We start from the raw sequence: 17,439 nt of genomic DNA, 5'->3' as shown, positions 1-17,439 counted from the left end.
GGGCGTCGGGGTCGAATCCACGACTCCCTGCATACCCAGCGATCTTGCCACCGTAGCGCTCCTTTACCTATAGAAAAAAAAGTATACAAGTTCAAATTGCATAAGAATTAACCAATTGGTGGTTGCTGGTGAGGTAACAAATTAGAGGTGACAATGGTATGTTGCAATTTTACCATTTATTGGCTCAACAGCTGGTGCTTACATAAATGACGCGTTTTATACATTAACGAGAAAGTGAAAGAACTTTGTCTTAACCCATTTTGTATTTTTTGGGGATTTCTTCCCATCCCTTAATTCAGTGTGCACTTTGTTTCAAACACACCTTGCCATTTAAAATTGTGGCCGTTTAAGAAAACTCACACATTGTTACTTGAGGGCATAGGTTTTCGTGACAAAAATGATTCGTAATCGAATTTTGGGTTAGGCCACGTAAGAATTTGACCAAATGTGCGTTGTGAAATACACAAACATCTCGATACAGCCAACCAAACAAATTAATGTATCACGTGTACAAGCGTTTTAATGATACACAAATTATGATTATTTTATCATGGGACCTCCTTTGCCAGTACCAAAATATGATAATAGGTTTTTCACTTTTTTCTGGCAAAACAGGTGTTAAGACTGAAAACTTTTACAAGGAATCATGTCTGCATTGACCACAATGCTTGTGGTCAGAATGCAAACAAAGAACACTGATAATGAACAATGCATATATTATCACAGTATGTTATTTGGTTTGCATTCTGACCACAAGCATTGTGGGTAATGCAGACATGATTCTCTGTAAACGGTTTTAGTTTGGTGTTTTAACATCTTAACACATGTTTTGTTGCCAGAAAAAGGGGGAAACACCTATGATCATATGATTATTTCAGCTCACTAGCAAGTTGGAAGAGCAACACATTTCACAAAAGACATGACACACATTTTTAATATACTGTCTTACACTCGGATTCCAGCATTTAAACATAAAAGTGTTAAACCCATAGATATTCTGCAGTATATCTCACAAATTCTGTAGTTCTTTACAAAAGTTAAATGGAAAGCAGTTATACATCGGTGGTCACGTTTCGATTGCTGACCGTGTAATAATACAAAGCACAATAGAGTACAATGAAAATATCATTGATGTCACCCGGTGGGACAGAAACCAGCTTCTGCACACATAAGGCCATGAAACAGCTACTTTACAAAAAGTGCCAAAGAACACAGTGCCTGTCTTACAATCAAAAAATAATAATCAAACAAGCCAATGTTGTTTCAGGCAAAGGCTATTGTTCAGAAGAGTTAATGCCTAAATAATTAGCATATTCACGTTTATATTTTTCCTTTATACGGCAGCGCTTGTTATGATGACGTTGGGACAAGCATTCAGAGCCTGTAGTTCTACACAAGCGCCAGCAGTCCCTTAGGTATTTGGAACGCTACAGAGTATTGCAGGTTTTATACACGCAAAGTTTTTAGTGCAACAATAGATTTCGGCTATCGAAACAAAAAAGCAAACATGAAAGAAAAAAAACTATGCACCCCGGATGTTCTATAAGTCAGCCACAGCTGTTAGCGCAAGAAGAATCCCCCAAACCCAGGGCCAGGATTGAATCGAGGTCGGCGAGACCCCGAGGGGTCGGTGGGGTCAAACCTCCAGCGCGGCGGTGGCCTCTGCAACAGCGGACCCACAGGGCCGCCTGGGAGCCCGAAGTCGGGCCAGACGTCGTAGACACCCCCGATGATACCGGGGGGGTAGAGAGGCCTGGGATGGTTTGGTACAAGCGGAATTGGATCTTGCACGGGCCATGGTTGCATGAACGCGCTTTGCCATTCGCGCTGTGCCCGTGTCTTCAGCTGGTACTGCTCGATGTAGAGCTGTTTCACACAACGACACGTCAACACGGATGATACGATGTCGATGCCGCTCGGATGAAGTTCATCGAGGTTATAAGGGCCGTGCGCTCATGCTCACAAGCTCTCTCAAGGGGTCTCCATGTTTACTAACGAACATGGTAATTGTAACATTCATGTATTCACAAACAGAAGCAAAATGTTAATGAACGAATTCAGTGGTGATGTTGCTGTGCAACAAAAAGACTTAAGTTTGACAACTGCTGTGAATATATTAGGTGAAGGAAGGGAATGCACACATTTCACACTTTGCACACGCACTTTAGCAGATATAAGCACACATACACACGACACAGATGCAAGTACAGATACATTTAGATATTATGGCCATGATTCACACCGATATTTCAGAGCACAATTAACGTCTACAAACCCAAAACCATTTAACAGAGACCAACACACACAGCTTGTGTAAGAATTTGAAGTAAACAGATATGAACCTCTATCGCAATGTAAATACTATGATGCCAAGGGTTGAGTCAATGTTTATAGAAGAGAACAGAGCATGATAATACCTTTTTCCAGTCTGTGCCCGGCTTGTCAATTCTGGATTCTGAAAAACAAAATCAAACCATTAAATTATCCATGTAAATTACATACAAGGGGCAAGCAGCAACGCGTTTTACCGGTTATTGCAGAGGTTTGTGGCTTGAGCCCCATCGCCACCCTGGTTAATACTGTGGTTGCACGAATCATAAATCCGTGCCCTCTGCTTCACAATGTCCGCGGCTTCAGTGGCCGTTAAGGATCCCGTGATGCAATTCGAAATAGTACACTGTTGTGATGTAATGTTCCCTATGTTCGATTCCTAAAATTACACGTTTGTTGCTCGACAGACAATTTCATGAGATTTAGAAGTTGTTTTCCAAGGGATCCGAATTGTAGATAACCACCAAAGTAGAAAGATAGCAGGCCTAAGCGATGTTGACCCAAAGAATCTACAAGGGCAACGTACTATGAAAACAATGGAAAAATCCACCTAAGGATGAGAGGGAGGAGGCAAAGTTTCCAATGTACACGTTTGAATTCAGTACCTTTACTTATGCTTGGGTGACAAACGATGGAGTCGTTTTGCGGAGCTAAATTAAAGTTGGAGTGTGACGGAACGAAACCCCCTCTTACCACATCACACTTACATGTATGGCTGCAGTGAATGGATGCGACTATTAGTAATATGGTTACGATAAAACATATATATCGATTTCATTTTAGCCTTCAGGACAGCATGAAGGGTCTGTGCCGAGTGGACAAGAGGAGACCTATCTGGGGTTAAGAGACCAAGCGTGGAAGAGTACAAGTTGGCACGGTCTGGGGAACGACATGACGAATGAGTAGTGTAAATCGAAGTCTGACATCTCATGTGTTGCTAGCCTCCTGTTAAATATTCAACTCGTGTTAGGACTGAGGAGGTTGAGGGAAGGCAAAAACCTTCCACCGCAAAACACACAAATGTGCTGCGTGTGTTGAAGGGGGTGTAAAAACCCCCAAAAAATGACTCCTGTGAAAATAACTATTTTCTGTGGTGTTTGCAATCTCCCTGTAAAAACGTTGGTCCTCCTCTAAAAGAGTCTTGTTGTGATCCTTTGATTACTGATATTTACAAGTACAACTGCAATCTTTTTTTCTCGACTTAGGTGGATAAACTCCCGATAAATTCAGCATGTGCGCGAGTTTACTCCGATCACAAAAAAGCCAAAGATCCCCCGTATCGTCTTAACAGACTGTTGGAGAAAGTGCTGTTCATGAGCACCTGGCACAGTACACGAGGTGGGGGGGGGGGCTAGCACCACGCCCAGCTGCCTTTGTCTCCCTAGTGGTGATGTGCTCATTTGAGGCCGAGTCGACCTAGGGGAGGTCCGGGATTGGTTCAGATAATCGTCACTGGTGTTGGCCGTGAGCAGGAATCTAACTCGGGCCAACGGGTTCGCAGAGCGCTAACCGCTACACTGCCGCTCCACACACTGACCACACCCACAGCAACCACATTTCAAATAACCATGACTCAATTGGGAAAACACAGCAATCATCGCCCCCTACTGCAGACTCTGTGAAACATAACGTCTTCGCGATATGCCTTGCGCTATAAGAACGGTACACGCCAAATGCACAAACGATTTGATGTAAAAGCATCTATTTTCACCGCAATCTGGATAATTTCCACGGTTTTGCGAATCAAAAAAGCGGGACTTCGTTGCGACCTCGCAGGCAGCTGCGGCACGGGGGCTTTTCATTCGAGTTGCCCAAAGTTCAGCAGGTCTACGCCGCACGCAGAGAGAAGCGGGAGAGTTCGTACGGTGGAAGTCTCGCATGTAGAGCGCGCGCCACAGCGATGGGTCCGCGCCAAGCAGGCACAGGGCACGGCACGCCTGCGCAGCAGCGAGCACGGCCGGGATGGGGAGCAGGCGCAGCACCTGCAACTGCAGCTCCACGGGCAGCGCCAGGAGGCCCACAGCACATGGCAGCCCCAGCGCTATCGACCACGAGATGGAAATGAGAGCCACGGGCAATTCATCATCATCTCCGCGCTTCCTTTCAGAACAAATCATCATCTTGTATCAAAAAAAAAACCTCGAGATTCAGCGCGTATATTCACAATGGTCCTGCTTTCAACATTTGACACATTTCTTATTATTTCATCTGTAGTGAAACCGGAGGGCAAGAATACCCACACATTTGAGATGTCATTTGCTAAGGTCTACTTCCTGCCGTTTGTCTTGAATGGGATTTCCCCCCCCCCTCCATCGCCCATCCTTATACAGTGGTACCTCGGTATACGTCGTTAATTCGTTCCAGAAGGTAGGAGGACTTATACCGAAAATGACGTATACCAAACGAATTCTTCACCTAAGAAATAAAGGGAAAGGAAATAATCCGTTCCAGAGTATAAGAAATTATATTTCATATGGCAAATTATACATTAATGGGGTTGTATAAAATAATTTAGACACTAATTATTACTAAAATGCATACATAAATTAAAATAAATTGAAATAAAAATACTATTTAACATCATTTCACCTTGCTGAGAGGAGTTGATAGCCTACGAGGATGGTGGTGAGGAAGGGGAGGAGTCGTGAACGGGGTCTACGCGGGTAGGCAGTGACCCATCCCGACCCATACAAGTTCTAGCAAGCGCGTCGTATCCCAAGCAAGACGTCGTATCCCAAGACATTTTTCCTCGTCAAAACACGACGTATGCCAAATTCGACGTATTCCAAAGCGGTCGTATACCGACGTATGACTATGTCCTTTGTAAACATGATAGGCCATTAGACTGTACCTTGTCTCATGAGTGCCAAGGCTGGGTATGCTACGTGGTCCTTAAAGGTGCGGGAGAGCAGAGAAAGAGCTTTGTAGGCGTGCGAGGCCTCCTTTGCTGGGGCTGCAGAGACAAACGCATGGACACACGGGCGCACGCAATCACACGTGAATAGTCAGTGCACGTGGATTTGTGAAAGGCTGGGACAGACACCCTCAACAAGGCCACATTTTACACATATATACACACACACAAACAAAGATCCCCCGTATAGCATTTAACAAACTGTTGGGGCAAGTGCTGTTAGCGGTGAGTACCTACACGAATGCCAGCACGTCACACTCGGCCGCCTTTGTCTCCCTAGTGACGATGATTACACAATGCACCAGGTACTCATTTGAGGCTGAGTCGACCTAGGGGAGGCCCAGCACGAGTTGAGATAATTGTCACTGGTGTTGGCTGTGAGCGGGAATCAAACTAAGGTTGTCAGGTTCGTAGGGCAGCGCACTGTTACACTACCGTTCCCCACATACATATTACACACAGAATGACACACATACTGCACATAATCTCTAGGCACATGCCACGAAAGGTGCATTCTTCTCAACGAGCGAGTGAAAAGAAACATTTATGACCATTGACTTGAAATGTTCAAGCAAGTTCAGGACAGTATGCCAATAAAACGTTGAGACTCAAATTTACGAGCGGAAAAACCAATGAATTTCAAAATTTGTTCAAAATACAAGCATGACCTCTGTGGATATGTTATAGCCCTGATTTGAATGAATATGTTAATGGAAATTGGCTGCGAATTAAGACACCGTATGTTGCAGCCTTTCAAACTTGACATGCGATATGGGAGTGTAATGTGGAACATGGATAAAAAAAGAAGCTAATTCTAACATCTAGAAATAATGTCTGTAAAACAAATAAACAGGTAAAACACCACACAACCATCACCATGTATTGCTAACAATATTTTATCTTTAACTTGTACATAACTTCTAAATAACTATTTACTCTGCACCTCAAGCCTCATCATCCTCCATCCTTTCTCCTTCAACTCGTGCAATGGACTCGGTCTGAACTGTCTGAAATCATCTTAACTGTCGACTCCACCGTCTGCTTGCGACTCAACTCCCTCATCCCTTTCACCCGTCACTCATTCAACATGTGAACCTCCACCCAATCTCGAGTCTGGACAGGAGTATATGCAACAATCTTACGCGCTTCACTTCCACGGAATTTACCTGCGCCTTTGCCGAGAACATACGACGTTGGCATCAACTTGAGTGCGCTTATGCTTAATGTTGTTCCCGACGCGTTCACGCAGCCTGCAGGAAAAACACGAGAAAAATCACCAACGCACCGACACAGTCGAGAAATAGCACAACGCTGAAGTTAGGTAAACGAGCAGCAGAGCGGTAGTGTCGTCGTTTAGAATAAAATAAAAAAGTCACTTCACAGGTTGGGTAAATTTTGCAATTCGGTCGTGAAAAAAGGAAAGAGGTCAGCCCTGCAATTGCTTCATCAAGCCACTGCTAGCAGAAGGGAATCCACTAGAGGGAGAGTGCAAGAGAGACCTCCTCTAGATCAGGGGTCCATGGCCTGTTAGGAACCGGGCCGCACAGCAGCAGGAGGTGAGAGCGGTGAGTCCGCACGTGGCCCGCCCCCATTGTTTTATTATTCAACACTTCCGTCCGTGCCTCTTTTCCCGCACTGCGCACTGGTCACAGTTTTGGTAAGCCCACAAGCTCTAACCCCTAGTAGCCAAAATGAGTAAAAAACAAACGTCGCTGGAGAGCTTCTTTGAAAACGGGGAAAGACCCAATGATGACCCCCCCCCACCCGGTCCGTGAAAAAATTGTCTTCCACGAAACCAGTCCCTAGGGACCGCTGCTCTCGAGGATATATGGCCTAATTCTAGATTTGAAGTTTTCGTGACTGCAAGGGTCCATACTCTTTGGTTATTTCGGTAAAGTCACGTAGGTAAAAAAGAGAAAATAAATTAAATCACGACGGTTGCTTGTGTTGCTTCCGAAACTTCGTGATTAAATTTTTCTCTTTTTTACCTACAAAGATATATGGCCTATTATTGCACGCTGGCCAGGCGTATTGGAAGACATGGGCGTATCCATTTTACCCATCACATGAGGCCTGCTGATCACCTTTGGTATACCACCCATTTATAATACTGGGTTGCCACGGCCGGGAGATTAAGCCAGTGACCTCTGAATTGACAGTCCAGTGTGCTAACCATTCTACTAAGGCACAGCAGCATCACGCTAAACGAGAAATGGCATTAAAGATGAATGCAGCCTTGAACATGTTACCTTATTGCCAGTGTCATTACGGAAATACAAAAGTGTGCATACATTTATTTTAAAACGTTTAAAACTTTTAGATAAGCTGCAGAATGTGCATACAATTGATTCCATTATTTTTGTATGTGAAATGATACTCACCATTCACTACCAGAGCTTGACCCATGGGGATGCAGGTGAGGTTACAGGTGGCACCATGGCAGAGAGGGTGGCTGTACCTTAATGTGTATACCCCGGACTTTCTCCAGCCTCGAGGCAGGCAACTCGGGAGACTTGCTTGTGCCTGATGGCACTCTGCCTGATCCTTGTTGTGACAAGAGAATAAGAATATCACGTACGAAACCAAAATGAAACTCATTATTATTGTACGCTTTGTCATAACGTGAATAAAATCAGCAAAGCATTCAACGGGTGATTGGAGAACGAAATCAAGCTTTTGAATCGTTTTAAATAATCAACCTAACAATGATGTCAAATCTCATATCAAGAGTAAGTTTGAGTAAAAATGCAAAAACAAATGAGACCCTAAAAAAGTTGAAAATTACACAATACAGAAAATACCATAAACTTCAAAAATAAATGTGAAAAAATGAAATGAAAGGTTGTTTAAAATCAGTATTCTATAAGTTTAAAGTTTTAATTCCACTAAAAAAGTTGAAGTGAATTCCAGCATAATGAGCATTGAGTTGGCGCTGATCTCCTGTTTACAGCCCCGATCCTATTGGTGGGAATGACCCATTCCTGTGATGGTGCAATTCTATCCAGGATAACCGCTGTTGTCTTCCCCACGAAGTGGTACTCATTCTATCGACCCTAAAAAGGGATGATGGGCCAAGTGAATCCCCAACCAAGACTTCAACTTGCACTGAAAGCTGCTGGCTCTATCGCAGAGCCACCAGGCAGATGGATAAAAAAAAATTAAAATATAATTTACATGTCATTCCCCCGCACCACCGATTAGCACTGCTGGCTACGTACGGTGAGAAAAAAAGTTCAACAGTAAAGTAAAACCTTGGATTGCGAGTAACTTGGTCTGCGAGTGTTGTGCAAGACGAGCAAAAATTTAGAATAAATATTACTTTGATAAACGAGCGAGGTCTTGCAATACGAGTAGTACGTGTGTACGCTTTGTCTGCCGAGCGTCACGTGATCACAACTGATATACGACTGCTTTGGAATACAAACACGTTTCCGGAACGAATTATGCTCGCAATCCAAGGTTTTACTTCACATACAAACGCGAGGTAAAATGGCTAATCAGAGGTAAAATTAACCTGTGCGGCAGCTGCAAAGCCGGCTTCAATCATCAGCACATGCAGAGCCACCGTGAGTGCATCGCACGGGCTCGTTACGCCCGCCTGCTCGTACTCCCGCTCGAGCACTTCAGGAACGCGGCCGCCCTCCGACTCGCTGCAGAGCATGATGAGAGGCGGCGGAGGGGGACCGGTAGCCGGAGAAGCTCGCGTTGAGGAACCAGCATCATCATTTTCATTGGCACCGCTTGCGGACAACGTACGGTCGGCTGACATTGCCTGGTGCGATGACGGCAGGATTTTTTGAGTGATCACGGCGCCTTTGCTTTGATGCACTTGACTCCCCGAAGGCGTTGCCACTGAAGCAGGGGAGGCGGTGGGTGCATTTCCATGGAGTCTGCTCGTCTGGGCATGAGCATGATCATCGCGGGCTCTTGAGGAAGTTGCACCAGCGCTGCACGTTGCAGCCGAGCCTGGACAAATGACAAACAGGGCTGTGCATGCAGTGGTGTTCTACAACACTATCACCATTGTTTAATTTGGGGCTGTACTTTCATGTAGTGTCGCCACCACTGATAGGGCATCTGGAAGGTTCAAGCTGCACTAGCAAGGCTACACCATCGATTAATACGTGGGATGCTACAAAATGTAACTTCAGTCTTTTTTTAAATAGGGTAAATTTCACTGGGAATAGAATACCTCACATTTAACATGTGCTTTTCAGTGGGTTAATTAACTGCTGGAAACAGTAAAACACAAATGTGGCCATGACACAAAGTATATCGATTCAACTTTAGTTTTGGGATCTCAATATCCACAACAGATGGTGGTTCTTTGAGAAAAATAGAGTTTTCATGATATACGATTATCCTCCGTAAACATTAGCCATGACCAACCCACTGCTGAAGGCTTCCCTCAAGTTGTCACCATCTTACACAACCCGATGCTGTAATAACCCACCTAGGATTTCCACACGAGCAGATTTCATTGCTCCATCTCCTCAGTGTACTTTTCTCTAGGACACGTTCCATTCCTTGGCTGCAAAGCCATTATGATTCTCAACCATCAGCCATCGTCCTATCTAAACTAAACTATTTTTATTGTACCAGGTAAGGCCCACAGAGCTATATGAAGCTATTTTTCAGAAGCGACCTGCCCACAAATGAAAGCTCAACGAAGTGGCTTATCATGTGGACATTTATAGCAGCCAAATACTCTAAACGCGCGTTGATTCTAAGCGTGGAGGGAAAAACGGGAGGACCCGGGAGAAAAATCCACGCGAATACGGGGTGAATATGCAAACTTCAAATATACAGCCGTCAGGGTCGGGATCAAACCTACGCTGTCCTGTATAGCAGGCGAGGTAGTTAACATCTTGCAAGGTAACTTGCCCAAATCCACTTTCTTAAGTTTAAATGTCATTAACATTAACACGTAATCAACGTGTCCCTGTCTCCAAATGCAATTCCAAACGTGTATCCCGAGATGGTTTTCACACTTTTCGGTTGTGATAAGATTTTTTCGTCAATGAGAATGTTCCAATTCATGTCACAGCAGACCGTACACGCAGGAATATAATGAAATGCGTCTCTCCAAAAACTCCGCAAATAATGGCCAAAGGGGGGATGTCGATGTGGAACTACCTTCCGCTAGAAGAATCCAAACGAGGTCTCCAGAGACGATGCCGTACTCTTGAAGAGGTGTCTCCCAATCACTGAGCATGTCTTTTCTATTCAGCGATATCCCAAATGCCGCATCTTGTCTGGGAAGCACATGTGTCGGAAGAGCATTACGATTGTTCGAACCTCAGATCCTCTCTGAAAGCAGCCAGCAACCAACGATACTGGCATCATAACACAACTGCAATTTATGAGAACAAAGGACAAAACAAGTAAACCAATTCTAGATTTGAAGCTTTCGTGACTGCAAGGATTCATACCCTTTGGTTTTTTCGGTAGGTAAAAAATAAAATAAATGAAAACAACTGAATTAAATCACGACGTTTTGGGCGCAACGTGGTGATTTAATTTAGTTGTTTTCATTTATTTTATTTTATTTTCACCTACGTGACTTTTCCGAAAAAAAAAGTCAACCAAGCAACGAAAATATTTACCTGGTTGCTAAATAGGTAGGTGTGCTTCCATTCCAACTTGATTACATTTAGAATCTCTTACGTACACATCAGAAAACATCGCCACAACCAGTGGGCTTTGACGTAAGGATCCCGTGGCAAATCGTCTTTACCCGATGTGAAAGCTGGGCAGGAGGGTGTCGCGTATTTGTTGCTGCAGCTGTCCCAGCGTGGCGCCCTCGTTGGCTATTTCCAGGAGTTGAGTGCTTCCTCCGTGTCGCACGCGTAACTTCATTGCGGCTTCTTTCTCCCCCTTCACGTATACACATAGCAAGACAAATGAGTTTTTTATCTTCTTGGCTCTGTCGGTAAAGTCACGTAGAAGGGAAATAATAAAATAATGAAAATACAACATAATAAAATACAATTCTCACGACGTTTCGGCCACAACGCAAGCAGCCGTCCTCAGGTGAAGAACAGGTCTGTCGGAAAGACAGCGTCTGAAAGAACCAAGATGAATCCCTGCAGTCACGAAAGCTTTAAATCGAAAAATTTGTTTTTGTTTTTATCTCCCGGGGAAAAAATAAACCACGTGCAAAGAATACATTACGTAATTACTACTACTACTCTTTGAAAGACAATTCACTACTCTCTAACAGTATGAAAAACCAAGTAGACTCACAACACGAGCTAAGTATACGATTCTTATTTTAGCCACTTAAATGTCCAAAATGGTTTATTGTTAAAGTCGACCTAAGCCTGTCCTGTTATCCACTTAACCTCGTGATGGAATAATCAGTTAAAACTCCTTGTCCAAGCAAGGAATCATGCCCTATACTGGTGATGGGGGAGACAGGACGACCGGATCAGTTCAAGCGCAGATTGATTGTGGCATCATCATCATCCAGCAGGAGATTATTGACCATTATTACAGCATACCAGACGATGTTATGCAATCCCAGAACAATACGTGCACAAATAACATTGAATTCATAGCCACGGTGTGAATTCACTGCAGGGTGAGGGCCTCCACAATCCGTGTCAGTTTACAGGGGTTACCACACCACGGCTAACACCACCACCGATGTTAACCACGACTAACGCAACTCACCACCGATGTTAACCACCACTAACGCCACTCACCACCGATGTTAACCACGACTAACAAAATTCACCACCGATGTTAACCACCACTAACGCCACTCACCACCGATGTTAACCACGACTAACGCCACTCACCACCGATGTTAACCACCACTAACGCCACTCACCACCGATGTTAACCACCACTAACACCACTCACCACCGATGTTAACCACCACTAACGCCACTCACCACCGATGTTAACCACGACTAACGCCACTCACCACCGATGTTAACCACCACTAACGCCACTCACCACCGATGTTAACCACGACTAACGCCACTCACCACCGATGTTAACCACCACTAACACCACTCACCACCGATGTTAACCACCACTAACGCCACTCACCACCGATGTTAACCACGACTAACGCCACTCACCACCGATGTTAACCACGACTAACGCCACTCACCACCGATGTTAACCACGACTAACAAAATTCACCACCGATGTTAACCACCACTAACGCCACTCACCACCGATGTTAACCACGACTAACGCCACTCACCACCGATGTTAACCACCACTAACGCCACTCACCACCGATGTTAACCACGACTAACGCCACTCACCACCGATGTTAACCACGACTAACACCACTCACCACCGATGTTAACCACGACTAACACCACTCACCACTGATGTTAACCACCACTAACACCACTCACCACCGATGTTAACCACCACTAACACCACTCACCACCGATGTTAACCACGACTAACGCCACTCACCACTGATGTTAACCACGACTAACACCACTCACCACCGATGTTAACCACGACTAACACCACTCACCACTGATGTTAACCACGACTAACACCACTCACCACCAATGTTAACCACCACTAACACCACTCACCACCGATGTTAACCACGACTAACACCACTCACCACCGATGTTAACCACGACTAACACCACTCACCACCGATGTTAACCACGACTAACACCACTCACCACTGATGTTAACCACGACTAACACCACTCACCACCGATGTTAACCACGACTAACACCACTCACCACTGATGTTAACCACCACTAACACCACTCACCACCGATGTTAACCACGACTAACACCACTCACCACCGATGTTAACCACGACTAACGCCACTCACCACCGATGTTAACCACGACTAACACCACTCACCACTGATGTTAACCACGACTAACACCACTCACCACCAATGTTAACCACCACTAACACCACTCACCACCGATGTTAACCACGACTAACACCACTCACCACCGATGTTAACCACGACTAACGCCACTCACCACTGATGTTAACCACGACTAACGCCACTCACCACCGATGTTAACCACCACTAACACCACTCACCACCGATGTTAACCACCACTAACACCACTCACCACCGATGTTAACCGCGTCTAGGAGCAAGCCCACAACACCGCGCGCCAAGCGCTGCGCCACCGCTCCTACAGTGTAACTACAGTGCACTGTAACTAGTGCAACTAGTGTAACTACAGTGTAACCAGTGCACTGTAACTACAGTGTAACTACAGTGCACTTTACCGCTATTTGTATATCGCAAGTTACAGATTAATGCCCGCGTGGTGGTGGTAGTAGTGGTAGTAGTGGTAGTAGTTGTAGTATCTAGCTGTAGTTAATGCTTCTACAATCGACGTATTACCTTCACTAAATGACCCCCCGTAGACTAAAGACGCCTCAACTCGCGTTAACACAACAACACTAAGATCCCCCGTGTAGCCTCAGCAGACTGCTGGGACAAAGTGCTGTTAGCGAGCACCTATTAAGGCCGGCACGGCGGCACACGATGGGAGCGTGCGGGAAAGGGGGGTGGTTTAGTGGCAACAGCAACCACGCCCGACCGCCTTTGTATCCCCAGTGCTGGTGTTTACACGCCACCAAGGTAGTCGATCTAGGGGAGAGAGAGGGGGGGGGTATGTTCAGGACCTGTTGAATGATTCGTCGTCACTTGTTCTCGTCGTCGTCGTCGATCGCGAACGGGAATCGAACTCGGCACGGAGGCAGCTGTCAACTGCTGCGCCACCGCTCCCCTGCAGCTCACGCACGCACCGAGCTGCTAGATAGCACAAGACGCATGCACCCTCCTATAAACACACACACACACAGTGAAGAGCTGCTAGATAGCACACAAACACACTGCTGTGTAAAGCTGCTAGTTAACACACACACACAGTGGTGTGTGGAGCTGCTAGATAGCACAAGACACAGCCACACTCCTATAAACACACACGGTGGAGTGTGGAGCTGCTAGATAACACAAGACACAGCCACACTCCTATAAACACACACGGTGGAGTGTGGAGCTGCTAGATAGCACAAGACACAGCCACACTCCTATAAACACAGCCACTGCTGTGTGGAGCTGCTAGATAGCACAAGACACAGCCACACTCCTATAAACACACACGGTGGAGTGTGGAGCTGCTAGATAACACAAGACACAGCCACACTCCTATAAACACACACACTGCTGTGTGGACCTGCTAGATAACACAAACACACGCAGTAGTGTGTGTAAAGCTGCTAGATAGCACAAGACACAACCACCCTCCTATAAACACACACACACACTGCTGTGTGGAGCTGCTAGTACAAACACACACTGCTGTGTGGAGCTGCTAGATAGCACAAGACACACACACAGTGCTGTGTGGAGCTGCTAGATAGCACAAGACGCAGACACCCGCCTATAAACAAACATACACACAGTGCTGTGTGAAGCTGCTAGCACAAACACACACACAGTGCTGTGTGGAGCTGCTAGCACAAGACACACACAGTGCTGTGTGGAGCTGCTAGATAGCACAAGACGCAGACACCCGCCTATAAACACACACACACACAGTGCTGTGGAGCTGCTAGATAGCACAAGACGCAGACACCCGCCTATAACACACACACACACACAGTGCTGTGGAGCTGCTAGATAGCACAAGACGATGATGAATGGCAATAATAATCACAACAAACACCACGACGACGATGATGATGGATTCTAGATTTGAAGCTTTCGTGACTGCAAGGATTCATCCTCTTAGGTTTTTTTCGGTAGTCACGTATGTAAAAAATAATATAAATAAAATAATAATAAGTGAAAATAAATCAATTAAATTACTGATTTATTTTCATTTATTATTATTTAATTTCTAAATAATAAATGAAAATAAATCAATGAAATCACAGATTTATTTTCATTTATTATTATTTTATTTATTTGGTTAAAATAAATAAATTAAATCACTGCTTTATTTTCATTTATTATTATTTTATTTCTATTATTTTTTTACCTACGTGACTTTACCGAAAAAAAATTAACCCGTAAAAACAAAGTTTTTCACTATAAATCCTTTATATGCGTAGCGGCTAGAGTCCTCTCGTCCTCTGGCTTGAGATGGCTGCCACCTATGGGTCAGATGATTGCCTGCCACCATTAAGCAATTGGTAATTAAATATAATGTATTTTTTCCTAAAAAGTGTAAAATTTTGGAAAAAAATTTTCACGAAAATAAATTGTCACGCACAACGAGTCTGTGTGCAAAATGTCAGCTCGATTGGATCACGGGAAGTGGGTTGAAAAACGACCGACATATTTGCACGGTCGTAAGCGCGCAAGCAAGCAAGTGAACTTAATATAAAGGATTTAAAAACTAAGAGGATGATGATGGAGGCAACTGCCCTTACCAACCCCGCTCGTGATGCCGCAACTCCTAGACCAGGCCGCGACCACCTCAGCGTTCTCAAAGTTGCGACAATCAACAACAACAACAAAACGTGTCTCGCTATCTAAACTTTGTTAACGATGACAATTACTTCCAAATTAAACTGTCACTTTAACAAAAAATTTAATCGCTTTTGTTTTTGTAACGCGAACCAGCAGCCTCTTCAGGGATGTTTTGATGTCTGCGCGGTCGGATAGAGGGGGCACTCACGTGCTGCCATTAGCTGTGAGTGGATTATTAAGTGAGTCACCTGGGATTATTCAGTCACTCACCTGGGATTATTCAGTCAGTCACCTGGGATTATTCAGTCACTCACCTGGGATTATTAAGTCACTCACCTGGGATTATTCAGTCACTCACCTGGGATTAGTCAGTCCCCTGGGATTAGTCAGTCACTCACCTGGGATTATTCAGTCACTCACCTGGGATTATTAGTCAGTCACCTGGGATATTAAGTCATATTAAGTCCCCTCGGATTGGAAATGTGACTACAGTAATATTGTAATTGATGACTTGAATAATAAAAGTTTAATTAAGAACGCGTGTCATTACTTCCATCGCATTATATTCAAATACGAACGTAAGTGTAATCAGTAAAATCATCAGTGGCGGCTCCTGCAAAATCTCTCAGGGGGGGCAAATGTCTGGATGATTGATAAGGATAAGGTCCACCCATGCAAAGGATAAATTAACAGCTTAAGCATGTAAAGGCAACTTCACTTCTTTAATATTAATGAAAAATAAAGTGACTCTTACAATACATCTTGTTTGTTTCTATACTCACTATTAATACAATCCACTCATGTTTCTTTTATTAAAGATTCCACTAGGTGGCGACAAATAATTTTGTTGGATGAAACGTGCTTACGTATGATGACGTAAGCACCTTAGTGCGAGCCCTCCCGGAAGCCATAGAGAATGCATTGCAGCGCCCCCCGTTCGAAAAAAAACATCTTTGAATGTAAGTCTATGGGACCACTCGGGGCGATTCTCAGCCGGAGGGAAATCGCCCAAAAAGAGGCGGTACTCCACAGAACGTAGCATGACGCTGATTGGACTATATCCAGAGGCACAGTGACGGCTAGCGTGACTCTGTGGTTGAATGACATTGGTGGTGCGTCGCCCAATCGCCCTAATGAAGAAACCGCCCCTGAAAACCATGATAAATATTCTTGAGATTTTACAAATACTATACAATAATATTGGTGAGATTTCACAGATATAATACAATGTATGAGATTTAACAAATATATTTTTTTCATGTGAATGTAATCTCCATATATATAAAAAAAAATCCTCGCAAGAGTACTGCTGAATAGACTGGTACCCGCAATAGCTGAAGATCACCTCCCAGAGACCCAGTGTGGCTTTAGAGCCAACCGGGGAACCACAGACATGGTGTTTGTCCTGAGGCAGATTCAGGAAAAGTGCCGGGAGCAAAACAAAGCGCTGTACGTCACCTTTGTGGACCTGACAAAAGCGTTTGACACCGTGAGCAGGCAGGGACTTTGGAAAATCCTGGACAAGCTAGGCTGCCCACCGAAGTTCCTCACCATGATCGTCCAGCTTCATGAAGACCAGCTTGGACAAGTCAGACATAGCAACAATCTCTCGCAGCCCTTCCCTATTGCAAACGGCGTGAAACAGGGCTGTGTTCTTGCTCCCACGCTGTTCACCATTTTGTTCAGCATGATGCTCCAGCAGGTCACAGAGGACCTCGACGACGCTGATGGCGTATACATCCGTTTTCGTC

General features: G+C 44.7%; 1 protein-coding gene across 1 annotated transcript; it reads right to left on the bottom strand.

Annotated features, from left to right (window-relative positions):
* Window positions 1–159: 159 nt before the first annotated feature.
* Window positions 160–14,028, bottom strand: FBXO7 (F-box protein 7). Its single transcript, XM_078612274.1, has 10 exons — window positions 13,894–14,028; window positions 10,983–11,122; window positions 10,382–10,500; window positions 8,760–9,211; window positions 7,627–7,789; window positions 6,412–6,495; window positions 5,183–5,284; window positions 4,196–4,372; window positions 2,418–2,455; window positions 160–1,866 (listed from the first exon to the last, which is right to left on the bottom strand). The coding sequence occupies exons 2-10, from the start codon at window positions 11,102–11,104 to the stop codon at window positions 1,561–1,563; spliced, it is 1,563 nt and encodes a 520-aa protein (XP_078468400.1). The 5' UTR covers window positions 11,105–11,122; window positions 13,894–14,028; the 3' UTR covers window positions 160–1,560.
* Window positions 14,029–17,439: the final 3,411 nt, after the last annotated feature.

Source organism: Lampetra planeri, chromosome 38 (assembly GCF_965212315.1).
Source record: "Lampetra planeri chromosome 38, kcLamPlan1.2.h2, whole genome shotgun sequence".
NCBI classification, from domain to species: domain Eukaryota; kingdom Metazoa; phylum Chordata; class Hyperoartia; order Petromyzontiformes; family Petromyzontidae; genus Lampetra; species Lampetra planeri.
Note: the sequence above shows the minus strand (reverse complement) of the source record. Positions and strands in the feature narration are given on the sequence as shown.